The 22,060-nt window shown below is 37.0% G+C and overlaps 1 protein-coding gene across 7 annotated transcripts in view; it reads right to left on the bottom strand.

Moving 5' to 3' along the window:
- LOC140450217 (phospholipid-transporting ATPase ABCA3-like) overlaps nt 1-22,060 on the bottom strand; it is a 372,486-nt gene that overhangs the window by 200,544 nt on the left and 149,882 nt on the right. For 6 of the 7 annotated variants that reach the window (XM_072543710.1, XM_072543706.1, XM_072543707.1 and 3 more), the window contains exon 2: nt 4,364-4,673. In XM_072543710.1, coding sequence (XP_072399811.1) covers nt 4,364-4,668 — 305 coding nt within the window. In that variant the 5' untranslated portion in view covers nt 4,669-4,673. Of the gene's footprint in view, nt 1-4,363; nt 4,674-20,887; nt 21,036-22,060 lie in introns of those variants that run through there. The other variant, XM_072543709.1, reaches the window with a different exon arrangement.

Consider the following 22,060-nt stretch of genomic DNA (forward strand, 5'->3'; position numbering starts at 1 on the left):
AAGATATTCTTCACATAAAAAAATGACATAAATATTGTTTATTTAAAATATAAGGGAAAAAATTTATAGACAAAAAATCAAATTGTGACCATAAATTATTGCTTAAAAAAACGCAAGGTAAAACTAGGAGTATCTTTTCATCTATTCATCATCTAGTATCCCCCACCTATGTCTTAAAAGCTTGAGATATCTGCGAAACATTTTTCCACCTTCTTTTTTAACCAGACTGGGCTACATAGACACTGATGTTCAACTTGCCAAATGTCGATGGTCTTGGCAAAAGGTTACAATGTGCATGAAATTTACCAAAATTTATGGTTACTAACTATTCCCAATCCATTACCAGTAAGAATCAAGTGTACAAGAAAAGACGTCACTACACAAATAATCAAAACAAATTCAATTGTAAGATTAATTCCCAAATGTACCGTATTCATTGGCAACTTTATCACTGGATATTACCCTAGTTATCTTATACCTTTGCTGTAAATGTCAAAACAAAAGATTCCCAAAAATTGTAATCTCCTAGTCCCAGAATCAGTCTCCACCTTGACTACCACGCAGTAATTCTATTAGACAGAAACTTCAAGGCTTACCCTTCAGAAGAAGATAAGAAGCACAGACACCAATAACACTTTTAAAGTCAAATCAACTTGGCATTGACTTTTTATTACTAAGGGTATCTGTTATATGGGAAAATATTAACCTTGAACTAGCTAAAGCTCGCCGACTTCACATTTTATCATTTAGTTCCCATAGAAACCGCTAACTTATACAAGACCCTTGGATAAACCGTTAGCCAACAGCCCTGGGAACACCAACTGTTACCCTTGTTACAGCCCTGAACAAGTTATAAATTAGCATTTTAGATGACAAAAACCACTCTTAGCTGTTATTTCAACGCAGTCAGTTTTGTAGTCTTCTTCTTTACGTGTCATCATCACTACTATTCTAACTTTTGACACTACAGCACGAAAGAGTTTCGTTGAGCTGTATCCAAACCATTCTCTAAGGTTTCTTAGCCAGGACATTCTTCTTCTACCTATGCTGCGCTTTACTTGAATCTTTCCCTGCATTATTAGTTTTAGGAATTCATATCTGTCACCACGTGTTATATGACCCAGATATTGTAGTTTTATTATTTTGATGAAATCCAGTATCTCCCTGCTGTTCTCTATTCTTCTTAGTACGTCTTCATTGGTTATTCTGTCTGTCCAGGAGATTCTCAGTATTCTTCGTTATGTCCATATTTGAAATGCTTTCAATTTATTGATACATTATTTACTTAAAGTACATGTCTCCACACCATACAAAAGAACAGAAAATACATAACACTTTAGTACTCGTTTTCTAAGATTTATTCTGAGGTCTCTACAACATAATATTTGTTTCATATTATTAAATGCACTTCTAACCTTTCCTATTCTAACTCTAATTTCTTTGGTATAATCGTTTGTTTCATTAACGTTTGTCCCTAAATAGTCATAATTCTGAACTTGTTCTATCGTCTTATTATTTACGTGTAGATTGATGTATCTAATATTTTTCTTTGATATGACCATGAATTTTGTTTTCTTTATGTTTAGTGACAGACCAAATTCTTCACTCGCTGCAACAACTTTATCTAAAATTCCTTGTAGATCTGTAATATTTTTTGCTATTAGTATTGTATTATCAGCATATCTAATTTCACGTATGGGTAGGCCATTTATTTTTATGCCTGCTACTTCATCTTCTAATGTTTTTTTTGAATATTTCCTTTGAGTATGCATTAAACAGTGATAGCGACAAGACACATCCCTGCCTAACACCTCATTTGATTTTTATTTTATTAGTTTTTAAATTATTTATTCTTATAACAGCTTCTTGTTCATAATACAGATTATTTATTATTCTTATATCCCGTGTGTCCACATATTTTCTTTGTTCTTAGTAGTTTTATTAACGGATTATGTTTCACTGTATATAATACCTTGTTATAATCTAGGAAGCAGAGATAGATGTCCTGTTGTTCTGGTTTATATCTAGACATCTCTGTATTAGCACATTTACTGCATATAATGCTTCTCTGGTTTCTTGAGCATTTCTACATCCGAACTGAGTTTGTCCAATGTCTTGTTCTAACTGTTTATATATTCTACGGTGAATAATCTTTAGGAAAACTTTTAGTATCTGGCACATTAGACTGATGGTACGGTGATCGCAACATTGTCTGGCGTTTTTCTTTTTCGGTATAGTCACGAATGTTGATAGAAGCCATTCTTTAGGTAATGTACCTATTCTGTATATGATATTAAATAATTCGACAATAACATGTATATTGCAGTCAGCGATAAGTTGCAATATTTCTGTCGGTATTTCGTCTGGTCCTACTGCTTTCACAGTTTTCATTTCTTTAATTGTGTGTTTTACTTCACTGTCTGTTATTTCTGGTCCAGTCTCTTCAACGAAATATTCGTTATCTATTTTGTCTCGTTTGTCGTTAAATAGCTGTTTTATATAGTTTGCTCATACCATCAATTTGATTTCTGTCTCCATTACTGTGTCTTTTTCATCAACTAGTATATTTTGTTTGTATTCTGGCCTTCTAGTTAATTCTTTTATTTTCGTGTCTAAATTAAAGCTGTCATGTTTATTTTGTAGCATTTCTATTTGATCACATTTTTCTTTTAACCAATTTTCTTTTGCTATTCGAATTTGTCGCCGTATTTTCATTTGTGTTTGCTGGTACAATGATTTATTTTTGTCCTTATATACTCTTCTTTTGTTTATCAAGTTTAGTATTTCGTCCGTCATCCAATCTTTTTTCTTTTCTTTGGTTTTGCGTAGATTCTTTTTTGAAGGTTCTATTAAGTCAGGCTTTATTTTTTCCCAGTTTTTGTTAATATTTTCTTCATTGCATTTCCCTTCAATCTGTACGGTGCTTAGACGTTCATTTATTTTTTTTTTTTGATATTTTCTTTGATTTCTGGATCTCTTTTATATCTGCTTTTATATCAGTTCTTTCTTCTTTTGCTGTCTTCTCTATTCTTTTCATTTTAATTTTCATATGTGCTACTAAGAGATTATGATTAGATGCTATATCTGCTCCAGGTTGTGTTTTGACTGCAGTTATACTATTCCGATATCTTTCTTTGATCATTATGTAATCTATTTGATTTCTCATTATTTGATGTTCATTATCTCTTGGCGATTTTCACGTGTACAAACGTCTATTAGGTAATTCAAAGAACGTGTTTGTAACAATCATATTATTATCTTGGCAGAATTGTATCAATCTATCTCCTCTTTGATTTTTATTACCTAATCCAAAATTTCCCACTATGTTGCTTGTGCTACCCTTTCTAATTTTGGCGTTCAGGTCACCCATTATAATTGTAACGTCACGTGTTTTGTGAGTTCTCAATGCCTCTTGAATTTGTTCACAGAACGATTCCACCTCTTCTTCATCTTTTTCGGCCATTGGGGTATAGACTTGAATTTTATTTATTTTTCTGTCTTTCGTTTTTAGTTGTATTAGCATAACTCTTTCGAAAAAAGGTAGAAAATTCTGGACGTGTTGCGAAATTTCATTGTTCAATATTATTGCCATGCCATATCGATGTTGTGTGTCATTATTACCCGAATAGTACATCGCATGGTCTCTAACTTTACATTTTTCATTTTCTATCCATCGTGTTTCACTTATGCCTAAAATATTGATGTTAATTCTTTTCATTTCTTGGATATAATTGCGTGTTTTTCTGGATTCGAACATGCTGGTCACATTCCATGTTCCAATTTTAAATTGACGGTCTACTTTTTTCTTTTTTTGGCAGGGATTTCGCTTGTTGACAACCTGAAAAGCCCTGACTCCTTTCCTGCCGGATCTTGGTCTCCGATACGCATGATCAGTACACGTCTGAGTACTCTGTCTTCTTATTTCATGATAATTCGACTAGGGATATCTTACGATCTTTAATACAGTGGTTTCCCGTTGCCTTCTGTATTCTTATGCCGTTGGCTAATGTCTTAGCTCATCCACCTTTAGGAGCAGTTTCCCAACCCTAGGACAAAGGAGTGCCCTGCCACTTACCAGTTTATTCCCCCGAAGCCGTTGGCCATTAAGTGGGGGGATTGCTTATACCGGTAGTTTTGTAGTCATTTTAAATTAATTAATATTGTAATCTTTCAATTGTAACAAATAAAGTTCTAGTAATAAAGCGGTCTATGAAAAATCACATTTTTAACTAAATTTTAATCTATGCAAATTTCAAATTGCTTAAAGAATTAAAGAAAATTGCTTAAGAAAGTCAATTTTGGGCAAATTGGTGATCAAAAAACTCATTATTGTAAAAATCATCGAAGTTTGTGATGTACTTACTCAAATGGATTGTTAGAACTGTTTCCGTTTTCTGATTGATTTCTGTCCATATACGGTACTCCATCATATGAAGGGCAAATTACGATCCCAGTTCTATTCTCTCGCAAAGCCATAGGAATTGTACAAAACGGCGGATACACTACAGTTTCGTGACGTACTGGATCCGATAGACTTCGTATTACTACAAGTAGGATGGAAAATATTACGGGAGCCACTATTTCTATTGCCGTTTGTATGGGTTTTCTATACTGAAGCAACCAATTCTTCCACATAAGGAGCATAAACTTATCCAGGTTTGCCGCCATGCCCCCTGAAACAAAAATTTTGATAAATGATTACCTCATTGGTAACTAGAAAATATATTTATTAGAAATGATTTTTAGAGTACTTGCACATTTGTTAATAAATACATTTATCATTTATAAATTCCAAACTATACAAAATGGAAAATAAACACAAATTTAATATCCACAAGAAAACTGAAGTCCTGTAGTTGGCTGTATATCACGAATCACAATTTTTTTTATTTTAATTACTGGTCAGAAGAATATATGACTTATTGCAGAACATCCATTGATCTGCTTACTGTGATTTTGCCATAAATAATAATTTTCGATCAAAAATAAAGATTGCCAACCAGTTTTCCGAGAATTTTATGGTAAATAAATGACTAAGCAATGGTGCAGTATATTTCCAACACTATTCAAAATCTACCTGACTGAGGTGAAAAACAACCCTATATAAAAAAATACGCTTTATTTCGTAGACGATCAACTAGTCATCGCACAGGAGCAGGAAGATTTGAAATTCATGATAAAGCGATTGATACTTAACAAAAACGAAATAGCCGCACCTAACTTACTACTCTGGTCTAAAACTATTTTTAAACAGAAAAAGGTACAGTTTTATAACTTTGGAGCGGATTTTATGTTACACGCATATTTCTTGCAGAGTAAATTCGGCTTGGTATTTTCCAACTATGCCAATTGTGAACTTGTAGCCATCCGCAGAGGATATTTGCTGCTAGTATTTTGTGAGCAGTTATTAATAGGGTTATATCTTTGTAGTTGTCCGACTGGAGCTGATCACCTTTTTTATGTAACAAGCATATCACGCATTGAGACTATTCACAGGGCATGGTCTCATTTTGCCAGGCAAGAAGTAAAAGTTTATGCAGTGCTTGTAGCAGGGCGTCGCCACCATTCTGGTAGAGCTCACTACAAATTTGTCAGTTCCTGGTGCTTTATTATTTTTAAGCTTTTCAATATTTGGATTGAATAGATTCCAATCATTTCGATCTGCTACGGTGTTATCTACTACTTCTATAATATATGCGCATATTTCATCAAAATTGATCGCAATTAAATCCGCCCTATTTATAACATTATTTTTAAAAGCGTTGTATTATTTATGTGAAACCTCACTAAGAGAATGGATTAAAACTCCTTGCTTTGGAAATGTATTTTTGGCGCAGATCGGCAGGTATACCGAGAATTGTACACGTAATAAATAAAAGAATCAACAGTTCGACTCGAGCAGCCGAACAGTACGGACGTGAGAGAGAAGCGTGCTTAGGTGGGGGCGACTGACCTATTGTCAACGGAGCTTTTCAGCTCCCGGTGGGTAAGACACCGAGTGTGGCATAGGCACTTGTCCTACATATTAGCGAAAAGCGGATGCGAGGTTGTTACTAGTTAAACCGTCGAGGAGCTGTTTTTATAGGCTCCTCGCGGAGGCTATAATAGCTTCGCGTTTGCGAAGAATTCGGGATCACCTCAGTGTGTCGTCAGGGATGACACTGTAAGGCCTTGACATTTGACAAGGTCGGACAGAAACGGCCCCTGCTCCTGAGGTGTGAGAAACAGGAAGAGGATCCCTCACTGTGAATACAGGGAGTGAACTACCGCGAGGTACCTGGGACGGCACCCAGTAAGCCGTACTGACAGCGGTCAGTCGGTGGAAAAAAAACAGAGTCGTCTAAGTAGAATTTTCTTATATCTTATGAACTATTTGTTCACTGCCTTACGGCAATATGAGTGATATTCCCCCCCCAGAAAGTGTTGTCACGCAGGTGACAACACAAGAAGAAGAAGAGAATGATTTAGCCGAATCATCAAACCCCTCTGTTGACAGCTCGATCGAGCTATATAATAAATTTATTAAATCGACTAATCCCGCGATCGACGACATAGAAATCGTAATATCTGACGATGACTCCTATCTGCCCGAGTCGGAGGAAGAAAAAAGCGAAATCGACACCGATGGCGATATCAATACGATGGACGCCATCGACGAAGAGCCGAGCCCAGCTGCAGAATCGCGCGAAGCCCCACCCCCAACTGTAGTAGAGACACAACCCGCCGTGGACAACGTCTCCAAAAATGAAGCCGAGCCCGAAATCGGCAAGAAAATGAAAAGGCTAAGGCCCAAAGAAGACTCTTCGGAAGACGAAGAAGTAAAGAAAAAGGCCAGAGAAATGGCGGAAAGGGAAAAGGCCAATGAGCTTTTAAGGTCGGTCAATGTACTGACGGAACAGATCAAATCCCTTAAAGAAGAAAGCCGTATCCGCGAGGAAAAGGCAAATAAACAAATCCAAGACCTTCTCGCTCAGATGACTGAGCTGAGAAACGAAAACAAAGAAAAGGACAAGGAGATACAAAAACTTGTACAACATATAATGGCATTAACAGCAGCCAAGGAGAAAGAAGAGTCAATAATGGAAATCGACCCGTGGAAAGCCTCCCTCGATAATGACGTTGTAAAGCTAGTGGAACTAGGAATCGGTTCACCTCCCCCCGTAAAGCCATCCGGTAGCAAAGGCTAGCCTAAAGAGCCGGAAAGAATCATAACAACCAAAGAACCTGCAGGTTGGACACAAGTCCAAAACAAAAAAGGAAAAAAGACAGGCACCACTACTGAGAAATCAGACAGTAGTGTGAAAACAAAAATAAGCGTCGCCGAAAAGCAGACGCAGATAATAAATCAGCGGAAAGAAATCGAATTTAACAAGGCTGCGAAAGAGGCTCATGAAAGAAGCCAGAAAAAGAAAACTGCCCAAAATAACTTGAGCAAAAATAGCCAAGTTGAAAAAGAAAACGACGTACCAAAAGACTCACCGCAAACAAGCGAGGAGCCTATAGTAAAAGAGCCGAAACCACCGGCGATAATCCTAAAAACTGTAGGAGAACACCAAAAAATCCTACAGAGAGCAGCCAACCAAGGCATAATATCAGTCAATAAGTTTGCACGATCAGGCAGATCGATTGTTATTAACACAAAAACCAGAAAAGATTACCTAGGAATGGTACACATCCTAGAAGAACACAGTCCAAAAGTAGAATTCATCGCATATCCCATAGATAGCGATAAACTAAAAAGAGTCATTATAAAAGGGCTATCTGCTACTACTAGCACAGTAGCAATTAAAGACGAACTATACAATAAAGGAATAGAAGCAACAAGGGTGATCAATATGATCTCCAAAAAAGCTGATAAAAAAGTACTGCCACATTTCATCGTCACCCTCAAAGAGGAAGACGTTGCAAAAATTAAAAAAATATCTGATATATGCTACATGCGCATCTATGTGGAGGATGAATTCAAAATCACAAAAGACACCCTACAGTGTTATAACTGTCAAGGGTTCTATCACAGCTCAAAGGCTTGCCATTGCGGATCCAGATGTGTAAAATGCGGAGAAAACCACATCAGTAACGACTGTGAGAAAAGCCGGGAAACCGACCCCAAATGTGCAAACTGTGGTGAAGCGCACACAGCAAATTATAGAGGATGCTCTAAGGCCCCCAAAAAGAAAACACCTGCCCCAACAAGACCGGTAGGAAGACCCATAAACAGCGCTCCAATCAACAAAGGAGTCAGCTACGCACAGGCAGCGAAAAAATCCGCTGAAACCACCTCAGAATCTCCAGCACAACCACAAGAAGTGTCGGTACAGGACGCAGCTACCCTCATCGCAAACTTCCATACAGAGTATAATAACAAAATGATGGAAATGATGTCCATGATGGACAAAGCAACAAAAATGATGACTGCATTTGGAGAAGCCGTCCGAAAATGTTAGCAAACCAAAACGAAGATCTACGCATTGTGTCATGGAATTCCGGCGGAATATTCAAAAAGATCAACCTTCTGGATGAAATAATAAACAGATTAGAGCTCGATATCGTAGCCCTTCAAGAAACCAAACTAGTGGAAAGGAAAAAAACAAAATTTCCAAGCTACGATATCTATAGAATGGATCATAGAGCATTATCAGGAGGAACAGCTATATTAGTCAAAAGGGGACTCGAACACGAGCACATCCCAACACCAGACGGACTGGTGACAATGGAAGCCACAATTATTCGACTTAAGGCCAACAACGAAACACTAAAAATAGTGTCAGCTTACGTTAGACCACATGATCCGATTTTCAACGAAGATTTGAGCCTAATACTGAACTCAGAAGAGCCAACTATAATTATTGGAGACCTAAATGCTAGATCTCCCAATTGGTTTGACAGGACGACCAACCGAAACGGAAGATATCTCTGCAACCATCTCGAGAACAGACCGAACACATATGTCATCGGACCAACAGAACCGACATGTTTCCACGGAGAACTCCCTACGTATCTCGACATTGCAATCCTACACAACGTGGGTCAACAATACGAGATACACTCCCTAAATGAAGGCGATTCGACACATAACCTAATCGTCCTGACCCTGGGCGCAACAGAATTGAACTATTTGCAGCCCCACAACAGAAAGAAAACAAGTTGGCCAAACTTTAGAAGAATTGTGAGCGAGAACATCGGTAACATCCCAACAATTAATAATATTACAGAACTAGAAGACAGTGTAATAAAACTAGAACAAGCAATAAACAATGCTATCGATGCCAGCTCCAAAACCGAAACAATCACAAGACAAAAAGGAAGATTCAGGGATATAAGTATAGAACTTCAAAACCTAATCAAAGAGAAAAACCGGAAAAGAAGAAGAGCCTACCGCACAAGAATGGTAGAAGACAAAAGGATTGCAAATGAGCTAGACAGGGAAGTGAAAAAACAACTTCAAAATCATAGAAATGAAAGCTGGGACTCCTATATCGATGAGCTAAATCCTAACAAATCCGCCTTCTGGAAGTTATCTAAAATCCTTCGAAAGGACAAGAAACCCATACCTCCCCTACACGGAGTAAACGGGATTGTCCATACGGAAATCGACAAAGCCGAAGTCATGAAGGACGAACTAGAAAGGGCGTGTAGAAACAACGAAGACCCCGACGATGACATAGACTTTGAAGAAGAGGTAGAAAGAACAGCGAGAAGACTTAGAAGGAAAAAGGGCAGAATAGGTATTACACATACATCTCCCGAAGAAATAAAGGAACTTATAAAAATGACAAATGCCAAAAAAGCCCCAGGACCCGACAACATCACAAATAGGGCGCTGAAAAATCTACCAACAAAAGCTATTGTTTATATCACTAACATAATAAACAACATGCTAAAACTACGATATTTCCCAGATAGGTGGAAAGAGGCACACGTAATAATGATTGCAAAACCTGGTAAAAACGGCACATTTCCGCAAAATTACAGACCTATCAGCTTATTATCATCTATAAGCAAGATAGCGGAAAGAGTTATACTAAAAAGACTCAATGAAGAATCACAAATGCTAGGAACCATACCAGAGGCTCAATTCGGGTTCAGAAGCGAACACTCCTGTGAATTACAGGTACTACGACTTACAGAATTCATCACCAAAGGATTTAATGAAAAAATGTACACAGCTACAGCTTTTCTGGACGTCAGCAAAGCCTTCGACAGAGTCTGGCACCATGGACTCATCTATAAAATGAATGAATTTGGTTACAGTGAGGCGATGACATGCCTCCTTGCGTCATATCTTGCCAACAGAAGGTTCAGAGTTCGAATAGGGGCAACCCTATCCGAAGTCGGGACCCTGGAGGCGGGTGTGCCTCAGGGAGCGGTGCTGTCGCCGTACCTGTACACCATCTATACGGCCGACACGCCAAAAGAGCCAGGCTCTCTGTTGAGTCTTTACGCTGACGACACAGCAATAGCTGTTAGCTGGAGAAACCCGGATCATGCAGCTAATCATCTGCAAAGAGCACTAAACAGATTCCAAAGATGGTGCATAAAATGGAAAATAGCCCTAAATCCAGATAAAACACAGGCTGTAATGTTTAGTCACAGAAGAAGTGTACCAAATCGCGAAATTACAATCGAAAACACCCCAGTAGACTGGACCAACCAGGCTAAATACCTAGGGGTACATCTAGATAAGAAGCTAACGTTCACTGAGCACATCAATCAGCAAATAGGCAAAGCCAAAGCGTTGAAAAGTCAGATCTCAACACTTATTGGAAGGAAAAGTAAACTACGATTTAAAACCAAAATCAGGGTTGCGAATAGTATTATCCTGCCAGTCCTAACATATGCATCCGCTGCGTGGGGACACACCTGTAAAACAAACAGGAAAAAGATACAGACTACTCAAAATCAAATAGTCAGAGATGCCCTTAAGATACCAAGGTACGTACCCTTGAGATATGTATATAGAGACTCAGGACAAACAAGAATCCTACGCACGCTAGACGAGAGAGCATATGAAATTTTTAACGGACTAAGAAACCACCCCAGCAGAATGTTAAGAGAGCTGACTAACTACAATGAAAACACAAGGACGGTACACAGAAGACCAAAACAACAGATAGCTCGATATAGGGAGAACCCGAACGAATAAATAAAGAATGAGATGGTTGCAAGAAGAACGAACAAAGAAATGCAGTCAATCAGAAAACACACCAAAAAAAAACTCTGGCGAGAGGGTACGCTTTTCTCTTTTTTAGGTTTTTAGGTTTTTAGGTAATTATAAGTCCAATATACACCGGGGTGTGTGAGAGCATTATACACTTGGGAATGCACACCCCAATACACGCACACAAATAGGATTAAGGAAAAAAGGAAAGAATTGTTGCCCAGGCATTTTATAGTCCCGACGCCACAAGGAAGTCCACAAAAAAAAAAAACAAAAAAAAAAACAAAAAAAAACAAAAAAAAAAACAAAAAAAAAACAAAAAAAAAAAAACAAAAAAAAAAAAAACACAAAAAAAGTGTTTTCTGATTAAATAACGTAAATTCATATTGATACATTCATACTTTTCATTAAACCGTTTAACGTAAATTTACCTTATATAGCAAATATAGAAGGGGCCCGCCAGGCCTTCTATATACCGCTCCGCGGACTAGGCCCTTAAGGCAGATCGAAATGAAAGATCTACTCGCGAAATCCGAGCACTGAGGTCATGTGCGGCATGCATGGGCTCGGTGGCCGGACCCCTCTCGGGTGCTCAGCCGGCGAGGAGAACAAAATTTATTTTGCCAAATCGGCGGCTGAGTGACCGAGCACACACTCTTTTCCGGACATAGAGTCATCAGCTCAGGCTGATGGCTCTATGGTCGGAACACACGCTCTTTTTTCTTTTTTTAGGGACTCAAGTCCCGACATAAAGCTAGAGTAAAATCAATTGAGTCAGTAAAGTAAATAGGGAGAAAAGCCTAGATGTGGCTACCCCTACAGTTAGGTGGCATAACCACATTCACTAAAAACCGAGGATGTCCTATTACCCAGGGCATCTTAAGTAAATTTCAGATCATAAGCCTCCTCACGTAAGTCACACGATGAGGAGGGGTGGTGGAAAAGCCTGGGGGTCAGATAGGTACCACTTCGACTAGCGAGGTGTGACCGGTTTGATCTTCGGACATGTGGATCCCATTCTTACATTGGTATACACATGTTCCTAGGGGCAGGGTTGATCACTGCGTGTGTGTGTGTAAAAGAATCATGGAGAGAACAACCACCATCATAAAAGAAATAAAACAAAAACAGTTTATATGGTATGGACATGTACAGAGAATAACAAACCATAGCCTACTAAGGATAGTAATAAATTGGTAGCCACCTGAGCGAAAACAAAGAAGACCGAAAACAACATGGCTTAATAAAGTCCAAAAAGCAATGTTAGAGAGAAATCTACGACCAGGGGACTAGGCCAAGAGACGTGAATGAGGACTGCAAACCAGAAGGCTCAGAACGCTATAAACTGCAGATTATATATACTGCTTTCATTCATCTTACAACATTAAAATGTGAAAACTTTTAATTATCCCTGTCTGTCCGTAAACACCACTCCTCCATTATTAGAATAGATCCCCTTCTTCAGTGCCTTATCCGGTTCGAATGTTGGCGATCATCAAGGCTATCATGGTTTTGTTGACTGCTTTGCGAAACAGCTCCGCGGAGATCATCCCAAACCATTGTCGGAGGTTTTTCAACCACGAGATACGACGGCGTCCAGGTCCTGTCCTGCCAAATACTTTACCCCGCATAACGAGTTAAAGAATTCGATATTTTTCTTCGTTCTGCATTACGTGGCCGAGGTACTCTAGCTTACGTTATTTCACTAAATTAACCACTTCTTTTTTTATCATCCGCTGTAGGACCTCAACGTTCGTGACATGGTCCACACACGATATTTTTAGTATCCTCCTGTAGATCCACATATCGAAGGCTTCAATCTGCTTTTCTGTGGCTTGCGTCCAGGCTTCAATTCCATATAGTAACTGTAAGAATGTAGCACCTCACTATCCGCATCTTGGTCCCAAATTGAGATCACTGCAGCACAGTAAGGATCTCAATTTGATAAATGTAGACCGTGTCATTTCAGTTCTGGATCTAATCTCTCGAGCGTAGTCCCATTGTGAGTTGAGGGTAGTTCCTATCTCTTCGCTACCTGCGATTAGTGCCCCGGGAACTAAATTTGCATGGCTCACAACCATGAATTTAGTTTTCTTAATATTAAGGTCTAGTCCGTATGTTACGCTCACAGTTCTTACTCGGTCTAGTAAGGCTTGTAGATCATTTAGGCTGGTGGCTAGTAACACTGTGTCATCGGCGCAGCGAATATTATTGATGTATTCACCGTTCACTCGGATTCCCATCTCTAGGTTTGTGAGGGCTTTGGTAAAAATTTCCTCAGAGTATATACTGAAAAGAGTCGGCGAGAGCACATAGCTTTGCTTACTCCTAGCATGATCTTCACTTGGTCGGTCAGCTGGTCTTTGACCTTGATTTGAGCACGCTGGTTCCAGTATAAATTCATGATGATCCGAATATCCTTCTCATCCAATCATACTTTTTGTAGGACAGCGACCATCTTCTGGTGCTGACAACGGTCAAATGCCTTGGCGTGGTCAATAAAACAAATATAGATATCATAAATGACATCGCTGCATCTCTGAAGTAGGACTTGTAAGGTAAAAAGTGCTTCACGTGTACCCATGGAATTGCGGAATCCAAATTGCATTTCACCGACATTTTCTTCGCATTTCTTGTAAATTCTGGCATGCATGATTTTAAGAAAACTCTTAAGTGCATGACTTAAGAGTTTTTTTTGGTAGTGTTACAAAAGTTGACAATAGCCATTTCTTTGGGATATTACCTAAATCGTATATGGCGTTAAACAGTTCAGTTAACTCCTTCGTGCTCACTTCACTCATCACCTTAATAAATTAATAGTCAGAATAGATATAATGACAAATAAGGTGTGAAATGAGCGCTTATAACCCAAAAATGGTCTTAAAGGTGAGCAATCTTACGTCGAACTTCCGGTTCCAGAGTTCCAGAGCAACACGAAGTACTGTTTTCAAGTTGCCGAAATAGTACAAATGGTATATTATTCGACGCACCTTAGCAAAACGAAATCAAATATATACTTCCGGTTGAAAAGTTTTAACCGGAAGTGACAGATTAAAGTGGAAGAAATAGTATATGTGATAATATCAATCTACACGTATTGAAAAGTCGAAATCGAATATTAAGTTCCGGTTTTGATGCCATTTCCGTCTAAAAATGTATGGCCGGAAGTTTATTAAAAATTAGTGAAATCGTATATTACTTGACGCAATGTTAAACGAAGAGTTCAAATAGCTACTTCCAGTTCTATTTCCGTTCACATTGAGTGAAAACCTATGACTTACAAGTCGAATTACTTGCTCTAAGAGTTTATTGTTTTATATTTGTATTCCCATCTTAAAAATAATTGAATTAGATCTTGTTTGTTATAATTTATTAATTTACAAAAGTATAGTTAAATATAAAAATATTATATTAAAACTACTTTAGTACTAGTTTTTTACATTTACACCAGTAAATGTAAAAAACAATCAGTGCATTTTCACTGTGACATATAAGAAAACAAATATGTAAAAATATATCGGAATTATCGGGTTTATAAGAAATAGATCTTTGGTTTTACGTTACAAAATAAGAAGATCCATAATTTATTTTTATTGTTAATATTTGACACTGATGGAGAAACAACTAGTTGTCAGAAAAAAAATGCGAATTTATACAATATTATTAGCACAGAACTATTTTAGACAAAAAAGTAGAAAAAAGAGAAATATTTATTATTTGCAAGCAATTGGGAATTATTCCAGCGACGGACGTAATTTTTTTACGAAAATATTATTTTTGATGTTTCAACTTACCCTCTTTTGTACAAAGTGAAACCCTACTTTGACTATTGTGCCTAAATCACCACCATTTGTGAAAAACCAATAAAAATTATATTTTACTATTAACTTTCACGTAAGTATATTGATTACAAACTCGTGAGGTTCATTGTCAAAAGCATTCTACGTTATCGCTTTTAATTTCAATGTTAAAAGAAGGGACAAAAGTGCATATAATATATGTAGATTAAAGAAAACGGTAAATGCATTAATTTTAATATACATTTTAATACTATATTGCAAGTACGACTTGGAACTCATTTCACATTTTAAGGAAGAGCTATTTTAATTTTGTATTGCAATGGTAAATTACGTTACTTGAGATCTAACAATAAGTGGTAGAGTCCGTTTAGGCGACTGGACCGGGTTACCTATTGTTAATGGATTTTCTTGGTTATTTTTATCTTGGGGCCGCGTCTCCAAGAAAATATTTCATGCTCTGCGAGGGGCGAATGATTATTATGAATGGTTCTATTAGGAATAATTATAAGGGGAGCAAAGCCTCATTACAGATCAAAAATTATTAACATAACATTTACTTTCCACCGAATACCGATATAAGTATAACAGAGATATTCATATTATATCACACGATCAAATTCTATCGTTTAAGATTATAATAGGAGATCTAAATGGACACAATCCACTTTAGGGATCTAATAGATATAACAAAATAGGATACATAATAGAAACTGTCATTAATAACACCAATATTACCCTACTTAACGATGGATCTCCAACAAGATTTAATTCTTTTACTGGAAATACTAGTTATATTGACTGATCTCTTGTAGACCCTTCTCTAGTACAAAACATAATTTGGGAAGCTAGTGCACAATTGTATGGAAACGATCATTTTCCCATAGTGATACATTTCGAATCCAAACAAAAAATTCAACCATACACTGGATGAAATACAGAAATAGAGGATTGGTCATTGTTTACGCCATTTCTGGAGAATCAATTAAAGTCTTTTTCAAATCCATCCCCGCATGGCAATATAAACGACTTAGTAAATAAATTTTTCTCCGTCATACTTTCCGCAGCAGACCATACCATCGGAAAAAAGAAACTAGTAAGAAAAATGGAGTACCGTGGTGGAACAATCACTGTCAGGATGCTATAAAGAAGAGTCACAGACCATTCAATAAATATAAAAAACAAAAAACACAAGAAAATATTCTAGAATATAAGAAGTTAAGGGCATTAGTGGAAAAATGGTAAAAGAGTAAAAAAGGAATCGTGGAAAAAATTTTTATCAACAACAAACAGTTCTACTCCAGCAGCAATAGAGTGGAAACAAATTAACAAAATTTCGGGACACCACACAAACACATCAATAAGATTTTTAAAATATAATAACAAAATTCGTAGATCTAGATCTGAAATAGCCAATGTATGAGCTTTATCCTACGAGTCATATTTAAGTAATGAAAACTTGTCTTAAGAGTTTTTATAATAATTTAAAACCAAAGAAGAATTACAAGAATTTATATATGATAATTATTTTCCTTAAAAATTTGCCTAAAAATGGAACTGACTATTTACAAAGGATATATAACAAAATATACATATTCTTAAATATAAACCACGTAAAGTAGACTGGTAAACCACTTTCAGTCCCAAACTCCTACCGCCAGTATCGTTAGAATGTGCAATGAGCAAAATTAATTAACCAACGATTTATTTGGATACTCGAGCAAAGATCTGTTCTATCTAACAAACAAAGTGGATTTCGTAAAGATAGATCAACTCTAGACAACTTAGTTGAGCTGGAGTCTAAAATACATGAAGTGCTAGCAAATAATCAAAGCTGCATAGCGGTATTTTTTGATATAACCAGAGCAATTGATAGAGTTTGGCGCCATAGAATAATTAAAACTTTACAGTAATTAGGTATACAAGGAAATATGCTAAACTTCATCACTAACTTGTTAAAAAACCGAAGCTTCCAAATAACAGTAGACGATTTCATTTCTAAAACAAGAATACAGGAAAATCGTACTTCTCAAGGATCATCGATTAGTGTTACTCTTTTTCGTATTGTTATTAACAGTATTATGCAAAAAGATACTCCACCAGTAAAGAGATACGGCTATACGCAGATGATCTCATAATTTATTGTAAAGGAAGAAAGATAGAACTAATTAAACAAACCTTACAAGAAACTATTTCTACATTAGAAAAATGGTCAATGAAATCGGGAATGAAATTTTGTTCCAACAAAAGTAACTGCATCCATTTCAGCAGAAAACGTGATGTTAGTAGTCCAGAACTTACAATCTTTAATACAAAAATAGAATATATTGATTTAATCAATTTTCTTGGAATTAATTTTGAGAAACATTTAAATTTTAAGCAACAACATATTTATCATCTTAAAACATCTTGTCAACAATATTTGAACATAATGAAAGTCCTATCTACTAAAAATAGTGTATGGGTCTACCAGTCAATCACTTTTAAAAGAGTTGTAAATAATCCAAAATGCTGCTGTAAGAATAGCCTTAGGAGCTTTTTGTACCACACCTACAGATAGCGTACTATATTTAGTAGGAGAAATGCCTCTGGAATTAAGAAGCCAATATCTAAGCCTAGCACATGCTGCAAATGTTTCAGAAAATAGTGAAAATCCCGTCAGAAACAATGTCTTTGCTCCTCGTTTCCACACAACATATCTTAACAAAAAAAGATCTAAACCTTTCTTTTTATGAAAGACTTAATACATACATGACCAGTAATAATATTGTCTTCCCTAAAATAGCCACCCTTTTAACCGCTAACCCTTGGATGGTCAGAAAACCCTTCCTAGACTTGAGTTTAACAAAGACTAGTATTCAACTTAATGCTTCCTCTATGGTTAAACAATTTGACATAAGATTGATGAGTACCAGAATTACCATTTACAGAATATAATACTCATATTTATACTGATGCCTCCAAATCAGAAAAAGGAGTGGAATTTGCCCTCATACACAACGACTACACTGCTTCATAAAAAATCTCAAATTTTAGCGCAGTATATACAGGAAAACTATTCGCAATCTCATCATTAGTGGCATTACAGCTCGTTATGAGCCAAAGCCTTCTTCAGAATAATCTTCCATTCGGCCCTGTCTCTGGCAACTCTTCTCCATGCTTTTACTCCAATGGATTTTAGATCGTCCTCTATATTATCTTGATACCTAAGTTTTGGTCTTCCTCTGGCTCGGCTTCCCACTGGTCCTCTTCGGTCGAAAATTTTTCTGATCGTTGCATCTTCATCTCGCCTAATTACATGTCTTATCCATCGAAGGCGTGCTAATTTAATACATTTTACAACGTCAGGTTCCCCAAAACTTCAATATAACTCAAAGTTGTAGCGCCTACGCCACAAACCCTGTTCTTGGATTCCTCCATATATTTTCCTTAGAATTTTTCTCTCGAAACGTTTAAGCAATTCTTGGTCGTTCTGTGTAAGTGACCACGTTTCAGACGCGTATGTTAACACTGGCCTTATTAGTGTTTTATATATGGTAACTTTAATTTTTATGGGTAGTTTTGGAGCCATATGTTTCCTCAAGCCATAATAGCACGTATTGGCAAGCACTATTCTTCTTTTAATTTCTTCGCTGACATTGTTGTCTTTGGTCAGCAGCGAGCCCAGGTAGACGAAGGTGTCCACACCTTCCAGTTCCCGATCATCAATTAATAGTCTAGGTATCTGGTTGCCTGATCTAGTACAATACATATACTTGGTTTTCTGTGCGTTTATTTTTAAACCCATTCTAAGCGCAGACGCCCTTAGTGTCGAAATACTTCGATCAGAGATTCTGTGGACCTAGCAATAATGTCTATGTCATCTGCATATCCGACCACTTGTACAGATTTATTAAAGATGGTACCATTCGCATATTAATATGGCACTCTCGAATTACTTTTTCTAGTGCAAGGTTAAATAAGAGACACTACAGTCCGTCTCACTGTCTCAGTCCATTTTTACAATGGAAGGGTCTGGAAAAGTCGTTTTGGATTCTGACTACACTCTCTACGCCTGTGAGTGTAAGTTTCGTTAGTTTAACAAGATGAAGCGGCATTTGAAATTCCACCATAGCCTGTAGAAGTTTTTGTCTGTTGACTGAGTCGTATGCGGCTTTGAAATCCACGAATATGTGGTGGGTGTCGACTCCGAACTCAAGCGTTTTCTCAAGAATCTGCCTGACTGTGAAGATTTGATCCGTTGTTGATTTATTGGGTCGGAAACCGCACTGGTAGTTTCCAACTATTTGTTCAGCATACGGGATCAATCTTCTGTACAATACGTTGGACAACACTTTGTATGTCACGTTAAGTAGGGTGATGCCACTATAATTATCACATACCATCATATCTCCCTTTTTGTGAAGAGGGTGCATTACACCTAATTTCCAGTCCGCGGGCGTTTCCTTCTCTAATTTCTTCTTCGGTGGGAGGCGACTCTTGAAAATTTTCATCCATTTCAGTCAAAGTAATATCTATTTGGTCTTCTTCACGACTATCGCTAAGCAGTTCTTCAAAATGATTCGCCCACCTGTTTAGTATCTGTTCTTTGTCACTAATTATAGAACCATCTCTGTCTTTACATGCTGTTATTCTGGGTTTGAATTATTTTCTGCAGCTGTTTATCTTCTGGTAGAATTTTCGTGAGTCTTCTCTATTGTGGCGGTTAACAATCTCGTTTAGAGCGTTTTCGTAGAGCTCTTTCTTTTTCCTTCTAAACGTCCTTTTTTCTTCTCGTCTAAGATTTTCATAGTCTTCCAGGTTTGATCTGGTTCTGTGCTGCTGAATTATATGCTTCATTTTTCTGTTGGTTAATGGATCTACATTCTTCGTCAAACCAATCTTCGTTTATTTTAGCCTGGTTAGGTTTTAAAAAGCCTTTAGCCGCTGTATGGATAGCTTCCTTGCATTTGGTCCAGTGTTCTTCTATACTTATATTTTCGTCAATTCTTGTCAGCTCTTCATTTAAAATTTTTCTGTAGTTGTATTCCAATTCGCAATCTAAACTAAACTATTTGCAATCTACAAAGCATTAAAATATGCACTGAACCCCAACTTAGATAGGCGCCTAATAATGACTAGCTTAGGCACCATTAGCTTACCATTAGGCTTGGTAGCTTAGGCACCATTTACCCAACTGTTGTTTATCCATTGTTGGTATTGATAAAGAACCATTTGTACCAACTTTGTACCAATTTATGTTGATTCCGTCACATATAGGTATACATAGTAATGCAAAAGTAGATGTTGCCGCCAAATCTTCAGTTCAGCGAAGACTTTCATCACTGGATTAACTTGACATTGAAAGAACGGTGGCTTTAAGAATAGAATCAATCTCAACAAAAACAACAGTTACAACATGGAAGAATAAGTGTAGCAACAGGAAAGACCAAACTATAATAAACAGACTAAGATTGGGACATACACGCTTAACACATGAATACATAAAGTGTTTCAAAAGTTTACGTGTCCAACATGGCTTAATCGATTGCCCTGCATATTCAAATGAGAGGAAATGTGTAACCTACACCTACAACTCTACGCAAGGGTCTAGAAGTAAACTGTGTCTATTCTTTAGTTTTAAGTTTTCTAAAATCAATAGGAATATACAACAAAATATAAACATCAGTGTGTGTACAAATAAATGTGTAATAGTTAATGATTCTATTAACCAATGTACTTAGTTTAACTTGGATTTATGTATGTAAAAATCTATGTATGTCAAAATATTAACTATCCAAAAATATAAAAAAAATGTAATACCCAGCGGCGCTAATAACCACATAGGTTGATACGCCTTAATTGTAAATAAAAAAAATGCATTTAAACATTATAAAAAAAATTTTAAAGACATTAAAAACATTTTAAAGATTCCACATATAAAAAAACTTACCTGTTACCGTCAACAGTAATTTCGTTAACCGTAACATATTTTAAAATTTGAATCAATAGATGAACTAATTATTTAACAGTTTTTCTTGTTACAGTAAAGTAAAATGTTACAACGTAGAATGTGTGAGCCACGTATATGTGACGCTTGTTATTCTGCTTGCTATGCTATTCTTCTTTTAATTTCTTCGCTGACATTGTTGTCTTTGGTCAGCAGCGAGCCCAGGTAGACGAAGGTGTCCACACCTTCCAGTTCCCGATCATCAATTAATAGTCTAGGTATCTGGTTGCCTGATCTAGTACAATACATATACTTGGTTTTCTGTGCGTTTATTTTTAAACCCATTCTAAGCGCAGACGCCCTTAGTGTCGAAATACTTCGATCAGAGATTCTGTGGACCTAGCAATAATGTCTATGTCATCTGCATATCCGACCACTTGTACAGATTTATTAAAGATGGTACCATTCGCATATTAATATGGCACTCTCGAATTACTTTTTCTAGTGCAAGGTTAAATAAGAGACACTACAGTCCGTCTCACTGTCTCAGTCCATTTTTACAATGGAAGGGTCTGGAAAAGTCGTTTTGGATTCTGACTACACTCTCTACGCCTGTGAGTGTAAGTTTCGTTAGTTTAACAAGATGAAGCGGCATTTGAAATTCCACCATAGCCTGTAGAAGTTTTTGTCTGTTGACTGAGTCGTATGCGGCTTTGAAATCCACGAATATGTGGTGGGTGTCGACTCCGAACTCAAGCGTTTTCTCAAGAATCTGCCTGACTGTGAAGATTTGATCCGTTGTTGATTTATTGGGTCGGAAACCGCACTGGTAGTTTCCAACTATTTGTTCAGCATACGGGATCAATCTTCTGTACAATACGTTGGACAACACTTTGTATGTCACGTTAAGTAGGGTGATGCCACTATAATTATCACATACCATCATATCTCCCTTTTTGTGAAGAGGGTGCATTACACCTAATTTCCAGTCCGCGGGCGTTTCCTTCTCTAATTTCTTCTTCGGTGGGAGGCGACTCTTGAAAATTTTCATCCATTTCAGTCAAAGTAATATCTATTTGGTCTTCTTCACGACTATCGCTAAGCAGTTCTTCAAAATGATTCGCCCACCTGTTTAGTATCTGTTCTTTGTCACTAATTATAGAACCATCTCTGTCT

Source organism: Diabrotica undecimpunctata, chromosome 9 (genome assembly GCF_040954645.1).
Source record: "Diabrotica undecimpunctata isolate CICGRU chromosome 9, icDiaUnde3, whole genome shotgun sequence".
NCBI lineage: Eukaryota > Metazoa > Arthropoda > Insecta > Coleoptera > Chrysomelidae > Diabrotica > Diabrotica undecimpunctata.